The sequence below is a fragment of the Equus przewalskii genome, chromosome 2, assembly GCF_037783145.1.
Source record: "Equus przewalskii isolate Varuska chromosome 2, EquPr2, whole genome shotgun sequence".
Classification (NCBI taxonomy): Eukaryota; Metazoa; Chordata; class Mammalia; order Perissodactyla; family Equidae; genus Equus; species Equus przewalskii.
In genome coordinates, this window is record NC_091832.1 from 90,913,205 (window position 1) to 90,925,549 (window position 12,345).

The 12,345-nt window shown below is 38.1% G+C and overlaps 1 protein-coding gene across 3 annotated transcripts in view; it reads left to right on the forward strand.

The window, feature by feature from the left end:
* The window catches only part of MGAT4D (MGAT4 family member D), a 64,376-nt gene that overhangs the window by 14,472 nt on the left and 37,559 nt on the right, over window positions 1-12,345 (forward strand). For all 3 annotated transcript variants that reach the window (XM_070609051.1, XM_070609052.1, XM_070609053.1), the window contains exons 2-4: window positions 4,833-4,991; window positions 7,254-7,391; window positions 11,814-11,947. In XM_070609051.1, the coding sequence (XP_070465152.1) occupies window positions 4,833-4,991; window positions 7,254-7,391; window positions 11,814-11,947 (431 nt within the window). The remainder of the gene's footprint in view (window positions 1-4,832; window positions 4,992-7,253; window positions 7,392-11,813; window positions 11,948-12,345) is intronic.

The window sequence follows — 12,345 nt, forward strand, 5'->3', positions numbered from 1 at the left end:
ACTTCTTTCTTTTCAAGTCTATAGTACATTGTCCCCCACCTTCACTCTCAGCTGATGACTATGCTCCCTATTTCACTTAGAAATAGAAACAATAAGAAGAGAGCTTCCAAAAGTTCCATAATCAATGGAAAGCACACCTTAGTTGGGGTAACTAGTTCCTAGTTACCCTGTGATCAGTCATATCATTATGGTGACACTTGTCCATGCTTCTGGCTAAAGCCCACCCCTCCACTCATATACTGGATCCCACCTGCATCTTGTCTATTTTCACGTGTGTTATCAGTTTGTCTCTCTTTCCTGGATCATATCCATCAGCACACAAACGTGCTGTTTTCTCTCATCTTAAAAAGGAAAATGAAAAACTGCCTTGACTCCGCTGCCCACTCTAGTTACTGCCCCATTATCCTACCCCCTCTTATAGCAAAACTCCTAGAAAGAGTTGTCCAGCCCTCCTGCCTTTAAGCCGTCTCCTCCTGTTCTCTCCTGAACCTGCTCCAGTTAGGCTTTCACCTTCATCGTTCCACAGAAATCAGTGTCGTCAAAGCCTCAGGGAGTGTGCATTGCTCCGTCTCATGGCACACTCTGAGTCCTCATCTTCCGTGTCCTATTCAACAGCATTGACAGTTGATCCCTCTCTTCTCCTTGAAACACTTTGCTCCTTTGGTTTCCAGGACTCCACACACTCCTGAGTTTTCTCCTGTCTCACCACTAATCCATCTCAGTCTTCTTTTCTGGCCTTTTCTCATTTGTCCAGCTTATAACTTGGAGTGCCTCAGGATGTCCTTAGGCATCATCTCTTCTCTATGCATCCTCATTCCCCTAATGATCTCATGGGTCTAAACACAGATCTTTTTACATTTATGTGTCCAGGCCAGGCCACTTCTCTGTACTCCAGACTCACATATGCAGCTGCCAACTGAGATGCATAATAGGCATCTCAAATCTAGTATGTCCCCAACCAAACTCCTGATATTCACACCAAAACTTGCTTCGCCTCATGTTTGTAAATGGCTACTCCCTTCTTCCGGTAATCCTCCATCTTTCCTAACTGAGTGATTTGTATGTGAGGATTAAAGTGTGGCTTGGATCTAGCAGTGCCTTTTCCTAGTCATTGTCCTTTCACTGAGGGTGGATTGAGGAAGGAAATCATAGATCTTGTGCCACTGCCCACTCACCAGTGAAGACGACAGATCTAAAGCCTTGAGTTCTAGTGGCTGTACCATGGCAAGTCAGAGCTTTTGTGCAACACCTGCTTCTGGAAAACTGCCAGAACTGTCTATCTCTGAAATGTTTAGCCAATCAGTTGAGTCTTTCCCTGGACCTCTGCTGTCCTGTTTCAGCAAGCCCAACTATCCATAATACCTGAATCGACTTCTTGTGTGCGAACTCCATTGATGCAAACCCTGTGGACGCATATAACGTGAAATTGTGCTACAATGTGGGGACTCAGTGTCAAATAACTGGAAAAGGGGAATCACTAATAACAGACCTTAAAGATGGAACTGGCTAAGTTTGGGTGAGGACTAGAGCAGTGAGGATCCCTCCAACCCAAGAGGGAAAGACAAAATATTTTGTTAGAGAGTAGTGAAGCAGTGGTTTACGTCCTCTGTTGTGTCTTGGGGTGGATGATCCATTGAGGCTTGGCAGAGAAATATGAGGATATTAGTTTATTAGCTGCTTCCTATCTTCAGTCAGGTAGCTCAGGCAAGACTCAAGTTTTATCCCGAGCTGGCTTCTCTGAAAGGTGAGTGGGACACCAAAATGGATATGCAAGTCTGTCAGAGGGGTCATTTCTGTCTATGGCCAAGGATTTAAGACCTCTGAGAACCAGACACTTAGGCACCCTGCTGGATTTCAAGACTGAACTCTCTGCCCTAGGCTAAGGCTAGTGTGAGTCAAGGCAGGGATGAAGGAAACGGCAGGAGATGAGACTGGGCTGGTATTTTATCACTACATTTTCTTGCTCCATTTTATAGGTGAATCTTAAGATGTTTGCTCTTGAATCTATAAAACCAGCCCTAATCTCTCCCTTGAACTTCAAAGGCATATAGACAAATGTCTGCCATGTATTTGGATGCCTCATAAGCATCACGACTACCTCTGGCCCTGCTCCTTTTCCTGTTTTCCCAGTCCAGATTGAGTACTAGCTTAGAAATCTAGTGGTCATGTTGGAAACCTAGCAGGGATTCTTCTCTCTTCTTCTCTTATCAGTTACTAAGTCTTTCCAATAGAAGCTCTCAGATATTTGTCATATTCATCCCCTATTTCCTAATCCTTTCTGCCCTGGTTTGTTCTTTTATCATCTCTCACATGAAACTGTTATCGCTATAGGTCCCTAACTCGTGGTTTCTCTGGCTTTAGTTTTGCTTTCCTGAAACAATCTTCTATATGGCCACCAGAATGATTTTTCTAAAACAAATGTTGCACCTAATAACCTTCAGCTATGCTTCGCAATTGAAATAGGTGTTCCCATGATGGTCTGTAGTGGTGTTCCAAGATATATAAAGTCGCCTGAAAAAAATCTGGAGGGGAGTGGAGAGTGACTCCGTTATCTTTAGATTAAAACCAATATGTACTGTGGAATGGACTATGGAATTTGCATACATTTTAAAGAAACTTCACAGAAATTCCATGAATGTGGTGGGCTATTTCAGGTTATGCCTCCACCTGCATCCTTTGTATTTAAATTCACTGCCATTAGAGGTTTTTTAGAAGAAAAGTTTAAGAAACACTGGTCTATAGGAAAAAGTTCAAGCTTCTTGTCATAGCTTATCAAAAAGATCAGCATAACCAGATCCCTCTTTTAACCTCACTTCTGAGTTTTCCCCATGTTGTCCCTGAGACGATGAACAGCTTCCAGGTCTGCAGAGACCGTATTTTGAATGCCTCTGTCCCGCACTGAGTTCCAACTAGAATGCCTTTCCTTGCCTCCCTTGGCTGTCTAACTCTTGCTCCCTCAAGGGTCTGCTAGGCATCATATCCTCCAGAATCCTTCTCTAGCTTCCTCTCCTCTCCCCTCCCAGCCATTTAGATTCTGTCCTCTATGCCTAGTATTATCACTACTTGCCAGGGCTTGAAACCTTGTTCTGCTGTGTCCATTTCTCCTCCAAGGGAATATCTTTCAGTTTACCCTGCTAGAATGGGCATTTTAAAATGAACACCTGAACCTTCTCCCAGTAACTCATTACCTCTCTCAGAAGATGAGGAGATTCATCTGAATGGTGAAATTGGTCAGACCTGACTTTTATAGGTCATATGGACAAGGAGGCAGAATCGTTTCCTTGAGATGGGAACTTGTGCCATCCCTGGCTCTTTCTCTTGTAATATCTATCTTATGTACTCTCTGAAAGAAGGGCCAGCTCCCTCTTTACTTTTCCCTCCAAAGTAGTAAGCACATGTGATAAGTCCTACCTTTTGTGGGTGTGGTTCCACTGTTGTCCAGCTTCTCTTTCAATAACGGGGTGGGAGTAGGGGTGAGTTAACTTGGGTAGGGAGGTAGGATACTCCAGTGCACTCTGCAATATACTCATTGTCAGAGAGCCCCAAATAAAGCTAATAGGCCCTTTTGGGGGCTGGTGTTATCTTTGTGTGTGCTTAATTAGTTAAAATTCAAGGAGAAGGGAATATGTAACAACAGAAATATCACACTGATTTAAATTATCAATTAAGTTAGTTCTACCAGTTAGTCAATAAACTTCCTGAAGGCAAGTTTATCCTTTTTATTTTTGTATTTCCATTGACACAGATTACTTGGCAAATAAGAGGTACTTAGTTTTTTATTTTTTATTTTTTTCTGATTATAGAAGCAATGCAACATGATTTTAGAAATGAGAGAATTTTGTAAAATGAGGAAATAAAAAATGATCCAACAAACCAAAGATTATATATTAACAAAATATAAACTTGTACACTTACTCTTCTCCTTTTTACTGTATGTATATATACTTTTTTTACAAAAAAGAAATTATACATAGTTTTGTTTTTAAAAAAACAACTACTTTTATAGCATTGAATATTCTTCTACAAGCTGGTTTTCATAGCTGCATAGTATTCCATTTTTACGTTAATGAAGAGTAGTCCATTGATAAATAATATTTATTAGACATGTCAAAACATTTTTTTCATGAGCTTTGCCATGTGATTGACATGCATTATCACATTACATATTTACAACAACTCTGGGGCAAGGATTTTTGTATATCCACTTATACATGAAGAAACAGAGGCTAACAAAAATTAACCAGATTATCCAAGGTCACACAAATATTAAGTGGCAAAATTGGGATTCAGTTATATGTGATTTAACACCAGAGCCATGAGAACTCTTAAAAGGATATTCTGTAATTTATTTAGCATATTTTTATTGTTAGGCACTTAAGTTGTTTCCAATTTTCTTATAATAATAAATAATGCTGCCTATGTCGAACATCATTAGAGCCGAATCTGTGTACATATTTCTGGTCATTTTCTTCAGATAAATTCTTAGAAGTAAAATTTTTGGCTCAATTGGTTTTTCTCTCTAATTACAAACCTAATACAATCACAAAATGGAAAATTTGGAGAACATAGAAAAGCATAAAGTAATAAAGCAAAAACCATTGATAATTCCACCTTTCATATATTTTTAACATTTTATTCTTTTTTCAATCTTTTATGTGTATTTATATGTACATATATGCCATACGTATATAGCACTCTCTATACATATATAGAGAGAGCTATATATATAGCTATATTGAAGAATATATTTTACATTTTTATTATACATTATAGGAAATCGTATGATACCAGTGCTACATGTATAAACGTATACATATATGTTTCCTTTGCAGATAATCAATTAATTAATTGTAGAAACCATATTCTGGAGTTTAAGGAAAATATGCTACGTTTAAAAAACAAAACTGAAACAAATCGCCAAGAACTGATGAAAACCTTGAATAGAATGAAGGATGAAATTGAACAGAGAGAAAATCTATCAGCACGCTTAGGTTTGTGTTGCTTTTGTTTTTGTGTATGGTGATTTATTTGTTTGTTTTAGGTTTTGTGTTTGTAAGTTTAGATTTTATGCTTTCTGATTTTAGGGCATTTCTCCTCAATAAATATAGCTAAATCAGTACTTGTTCTTTTATTGTGAGACATCCAAAAGTCAGGTGAGAGATATCGCTGATACAGTTCTTCCCATCTCTACCTCAAAAACGGCCTTTCTATGTGTTCTCTCTCTGTGAGTTGCACCAGGATGCCTGATCCATCTAACAGATGCAGCCAGAACCTGAGCATCATCTCTGACTCCTCCCTCTCCTTCTCGCATCCCTCCATGTCAGTCAATAAACAATCCTGTTGATTCATAATCTTACATATCTCACAAATCTGTCCACATTTTTCCATCGCCATCTGTACTACCCTAGTCGGGTCACCTTCATACTTCATCTGAATGGCTGCTAACATACTCTTATTTTTTTCTTTCTCTCTCTAGACTTATACCTGCCTCTCTATTCTCACTGTAACCAAAGTGAAGACTACACTGTCCTGTATATCAACCTTCAGTGGTTCCCCGTTTCTCTAGGATAGAAGTCCTGCCTCATGCATCCCACTTTGTGGTTAGATGCTTCTCCCACTCTTAACCCCTGGTAACCACTGATCAGTCCTCTAGCTCTCCCTTTTCCAGTTGCTGTAGAAATGTCATGGTGCAGTGTGTGACTCTGACACTGGCTTCTTTCACTTTGCTTAGATTCATCCAAGTTATTGTGTGACCAATTGTTTTCTTGCCTTTCTGTTGCTGAGTAGCATTCCATTGTATGGATGTAAACTTGGTAGTTTGTTTATCCTTTCACCAATTGAGGGACATTTGGGTTGTTTCCTGTTTTTTTGGTGATTAGAAATACCTGTTGTTATAAACATTTATGTGCAGATTTTTTGTATGAAGAGAATTTTCATTTCTTTAGGATAAATATCTAGGATTCATGAGTATGTGGTAAGTCTATGTTTAACTTTATAAGAAACTGCCAAACTGTTGTCCAGAGTGGCTGTACCATTTTGCATTCCCCACAGCGATGTATGAGGTTTCCAGTCACTCCAGTTTATTATAGACATTCTAGTGTCATGGTTTAAGTTCTATTTCTCTAGTGACTAATGATGTTGAACATCTTTTTTGTGCTTATTTTGCCATCCATGTATCTTCTTTGGCGAAATGTCTGTTCAAGTCTTTTGCATATTTTTTAATTGGGTTGTTTGTTTTCTTGCTGTTGAGTTTTAAGTGGTCTGTATATATCCTGGCTACATATCAGAAGGATATGTGGTTTGGAAATATTTTCTCCCAGTCTGTGGCTAGTCTTTTCATCCTCCTTATGGTGTTCTTCACAGAGCAAACATTTTTAATTTTGATGAAGACAAATTTATCAATTTTTCTTTATATACATTATGTTTTCAATGTTGTATTTAAGACCTCTTTACCTAGCTGAGAGTAATGAAGATTTTCTTTTATGTGTGTGTGTTTTTAACTTTATAGTTTTAGGTTTTACATTTAGGTCTATGAAACTTTCAAGTTGATTTTTATAAATGGTGTGAAGTACAGATCAAGATTCAGTCTTTTTCGTGTAGATGTCCAAGTGTTCTCACACCATTTGTCAAAAACGCTGTCCTTTCTGCATTGAATTGCCTTTGCACCTTTCCAAAACTTAATGACCATATTTGTGTGGCTCTATTTCTGGATTCTGGATTCTGTTCCATTGGTCTATGTATCTATTTTTACTGTAATAACACACTGACTTGATTACTGTATTATATAGTATGAGTTAAAATTGGGTAGTGTGAGTCCTCCAACTTTGTTCTTTGTCAAAATTGTAGAGGCAAATTCAAATGAAGAGTACAAATGGAGTCATTAAGTGTTCAGAGGCTACAAAACGAAGTTATGAAGATACAAACTTTAATGATGTGATCTTAATCCAAGTAGCAGAACAGATCAGTTATAGCCTGATTCACTTATACTCCCTTTATTTGGAACTGGCAGTTGTATAAGTCTCTGGTTGTATAGCTCATAGTGCTAGACTTAAGTATTACCTTTGAAATAAGTATGAGGCAGTAACATTTGAGCTATATTTTGATAATTTACATTTAATAGTATTTCTCTTATATATTGAATACTAAATTAATCTGTGAATTAATTTATAAACCCTCATTTAAAAAAATTATACCAGGGGGAGAAAAATCCCTATAGCTGTGAACTCAGAAGCCCTATTTTTTCTGTCTTTCAGTTGAGAAGAAAGTGAATACATCAGATAAGATTGAAACCGTAACTAATGCATTTGAAATCTTAAAGTTCTTTCTTCCTCATCTAAGGAAAGTAGGCAGAATTTATCCTAATGTAATCATTGGCAAAGAGAAAACAGGCGGTAAGAAAACCTAGATTTGTATCATCAAATACAGATATTTTGATCTTTGGGAACTTGCTTTTAAGTTTTAAAATGTAATCCATTAAAATGACACTCAGATTGACATACAGACCACCAGCCTATCTGGCAGTGATTTGGATTACCAGAAATCAGTATATTGTCTGGCAGAAAAAATTGTTCAGTAAGTATTGGGAGACTTGAATTCAAATTCAATTTTAATACAGATGCTTTGAAAATAAGTCAATATAAGTCAAACATACAATAAGCATCTGCTGAGTGCTTGGCAACTCTTTTCTCCTTTGGTTTTGGTAAATCTATTCAAGATATCTTAACCCAGATATCTTGGTTATCTTTCTAGGTCCCCATCTTTCTGGGGACCAGAGTCAGCAAAAACTTTACAGAAGAGGTGATGTTTGCACTAACCCGTGAAAGATGAGTTCAAGCTCACCAGGTGTAGAAGAGAAAAAGCATTTGAGTTAGAAGCAGGGATATTAAGGCCAAGTCTCAGAACACCTGCCATTCTCACAAACCTTGTTCATTCCAGTGAGGCACTCTAGGTCAGAGGTCAGCAAACTAGAGCCCACAGGCCAAATTTGCTTGTTTTGAAATAGTTTTGTTGGACCATAGCCATACTCATCGTTTACTTGTCTGTGGCTGCTTTGGCACTACAAGGCCGGCGTTGAGTAGTTGCGACAGAAGCAGTCTGGCCCGGGAGCCAAAAATGTTTACTATCTAGCCCTTTATAGAAAAGTTTGCTGACCTCTGCTCTCGGCAGTTCGGTGGGAATCAGTAAGTGCTGTTTTATATCACATGCCTCTGACAAGCCTCTCGTGTTGGGATGGGGGTGCCAGATGACATTGTTTAACATTGACTGAATTCTCACTGTGTACCATACACTGAGTTGCTATGTTTTCTTTCATTATCTCATTTAATCTTCATAACCCAATGCAGTAGGCCCATGATTATCTGTATTTTACACCTGAAAAAATTGAGGCTTAGAGAGATTAAGGAAGTTTTTGAAATCACACTTGTAAGTCTTTAACTGCATCAGATTCCCTCTTGGGAGTGTTTTGATTGTGGCATATAAATATGCACATATACGTGCTTGTACACGTGTGTTTGAATGTATGAGAGAGCGTGTGCTGGATGAAAGCTGGAGTTTATGGGAAGAGGAGTTGAAAGACACAGAAAAAAACCAATGCATAGAATCTATAAGATATTAGATACCAAGAATAAGCACAGCTGTGGAAAAGCATCAGCAAAGATAAGCAGAAGCCCATGATATAGAGTGAAAGGAAAGAGGGAGAGAGATGCTGGTAATTGGGAAGAGTAATAGAGCTCTGTTCCCTGGGGCCGGGGGCAGGGGTCGGTGGGAGGTGGGTTGAGATAAACCAGTAATCAGAACTGTGTTAAATCCTGAATAATTTTCCAATTTCCCAACTACGTCCTGATTTCCAGCTATGCTGTATTTATATTGGTCCTTCTTTCAAGGTCCCTTTGGTGGCTTTTCTTAGGTTTTTAGGGGGACCGGCCTGCATATAACGCTTCATTACCAGAGGCAATATAAAGGGAGATTTTGTTTCTGGTAACTAAAAGATCTTAACACATAAGACATTTGCAAATGTATTGAAGCCTGTAGCATAGCCTACTGGGGAATCTATCATCAGTCTTATTTATTCTATATTCTGAATATATCTCAAATAATTTCTGCTCTTTGTAGCCCCTCTACAACTGTTTTTTAGTGAGCCCCTCATTTCTTGCCTTGTCTATTTCAATAGACGTAATTTTTCTCATGACTTTAGTATTACTAAGTGAGTCCATGCTTTCCTCAGAGATGCGTACTAAAATGCGTAACTCATCTTGCTCAACTCTTGCTTAGAATCCCTCACTAGATCCTCGGTGCATATAGGATGAAGTTAGCTCCTTGACATGGCATACTCATAATAGGCTATATCTTTCAAATCTCAATTTCTACCACTTCCTTCCATTTCCAGCGACTCCAAACCACTAGCAGTCCCCAAAAATAGACCAAGCTCTTTGAGATCTCCATGTATTTGTACATGCTGATCACTGCCTATAATGAGCACACCACCTCCTATCAACCCACAGCTAATTTGTTGTGTAAGTCCCTTATCCAGTATGACTTTTCATCTTAACTGACAACTTCTTTGTGAAGCCTACCATGTCCCCTCGTTTAACAAGTTTCTGCTTTGTGCCAGGCACTTGCTAGGCCCTGGGGATATAGTGGTGAACAAGATGTGGACCTCATCCTCATAGAGACAAATGAGAAAGCAATTACAATATAGAGTGACCAGTGCCATAATGGAGGAAACACAAGTGTGAGCCAAGTAATCTATCCTCAGGGAATTGGGGAAAACTTTCTGGAGGAAGTAACATCTAAGCTGAGACATGAAGAGTAAAAAGAACTGGAGTAGGCTAAGCAGGGGACAGGTAGGTGATGGATAGTGGAAAGGTGGAGGATGGTTGTCCAGATAGAGGAAAAGAAATGTGAAAGATCTAACAGCAAGAGAGCCTGGGAAAAGAGTGTGGCTTGTGTGCACAAGTGGGGCTGGAGGCTATCAGCAATAAGACATGGCACAGAGGCCAAATAATTAAAGGGGCTTATCCGTTCATTTACTCATCCCAAATTTATTGACATTACTATGTTCCAGTCATTATATTAGTGCTGGACTTATAATGGTGAGCAAGAGAGCATCAGTGTCTGCCCTCACCAAGCTTACATTCCAGCTAGGAAAACAACAGGTAAAAATAAAAAGGATAAGAAATACTATGAGAGATGAAGTAAGAATATATAGCTGGTACACCCAAGCTAATTTAGAAAGAATGAGCAGAATTAGCACAAGGAATCTGAAGAATGAGTGGAATTAGCACAAGGAATCAGAAGAATGTTCTATGCATGTGCAAAGGCCTGAAGATGAGAAAGTGGTATTTGGTCAATTTGAGAAGCTGACAGACTGTTAAGTAATACTGGTTTGGAAAGAGGATAGTTGAAACAGAAGACGTAGGGCGAGACCAGGTCACTAAGGGCCTTGTGAACTTTTGTAAGTGTACTCCTTATCTTAAGGCATGGGAAGCCATTCCAGGAATTGCATTTTAGAGTGGATCTCGCAGCTTGAAACTTGACTCCTGCCCGACATCATCCATAAAAATCAATTCTAGGTGGACTATTCATCTAAATATGAAACACAAACAATAAACCATCTAGAAGATGTTCAGGAGAATATCTTTATGACCTGAAGATAAGCAAAGATTTCTCAACAGGAATCAAAAAGTACTAACTATAAAGGAAATGACTGATAAATTGCACTCTAGTAAAATTAAGAATTTGTGTTCATAAACAGGTAAAACATTGAAAAAGGAACCAAGAGTGGGAGACAATGTTTGTAACACATATAATTGACAAAGGGCTCATGTTCAGAATATATCAAAAGCATCAATAAATCAATAGGAAGAATGAAGACAACTCAATAGAGAAATGGGCAAGAGCTTAAACAGAGATTTCACAAAAGAATATCCAAAGGCCAAAAACATATTTTTATATATGTTCAAACTCAATACTAATCGGAGAAATACTGATTCCTTCTGTTCTCACCAAAGTTCAAGAATTTTTTTTTTAAATAAATGCTTCTCAGTTTGTTGTATACCAGGGTCCTGATTGTTTTGACAATTTTTTTCCCTAAGTTTATTAGTCTTCTTAGGGAGAAGATTTTCTGAGTTCCTCACTCAGCCATTCTGGAAGTCCTTATCCCCATCTTAAAGATGGGGAAATTGAGCTGGAGGGGCCGTGTTTCTTGACCAAGCTCATACAGCCAAGCACTATGCAGCCAAGACTGAGTTTGGGCAGACTTCGCTGATAGAATCTTCATATTTATTTATGATCACGTGAGGTCTAGTCTCCCAGTGCTTCAGTTATTATTGTGCAATAAAATCACTTAGAGGCATGGATTCATTCCAGCAAATCATTTGGAAATTACTTCATACATTTTTTTTACAGATGAAAATATTTCGTAATATTGTCCTTATTTTGGGTTCCAGCTTCTCCTTAGGAAAAAGAGTATAGAATCAGCCAATGTATGACATTTTGTACCCACTTAGATGAAAGCTGTAGTAAATGGAGAGTGGTTAGTTTTATTTTTGCCGACATCCTCCAACATGAGAATATCTTGGAGTCTATTTAATGTGTTTACTAACAATCCATTGCAAATTGAAATTTCCTGGAACAGAAAATGAAATATGTGATAAAAATTAACAGTAGTTTGGAGTTTTTTTGGAATACAGTTTCAAACACTCTTTCTATGACCATACAACTAACCCAAACATACAAGTAAGCATAGATAATAATGCTAAATTATGTTTTTCTCTGTGGTTTGAAATGATGATTCCATACTCCTTTGTTTGCAGTTTCCTTTGCGCTGGGTATTCCCACTGTTAACAGAGGAAATCATACTTACCTGAAGCAAACCCTGACCTCTATTGTCTCCAGAATGACTCTTTCGGAAGAGAATGACTCTGTGGTTATTGTCTCTATTGCAGATGTGCGTATGAAAAATAAGTAGGTCTCCTCATTCCCAACCTGTAGCCTCCAAATACACTTCCTCCATGGTAACCACTGTATTATTTTGAATTTCTCTCTTAAATTTAAAAAAACAATTCCTAGATGCCTTTTTTTGGTAGCAAACCATGTACTGAATACCTGTTTGACACCAAGAAGAAGAAATTAAGTACGTAAATCTAAAAAGAAAATATAATGGTTCCATGTGGAGAAATAAGATTGCATGTTAAATGTGTTAATAGGAGCCTTGCCTACTATATGGTAAAGAAATTATATTTGCAACCAGAAAAGTAAAATTGATGCTACAGTAATAAAATCTGGCCAGCCCCAAAAAAGGTTGGTATACAAATCAGGAAAGAATTTATGTTAAGTAACAATAAC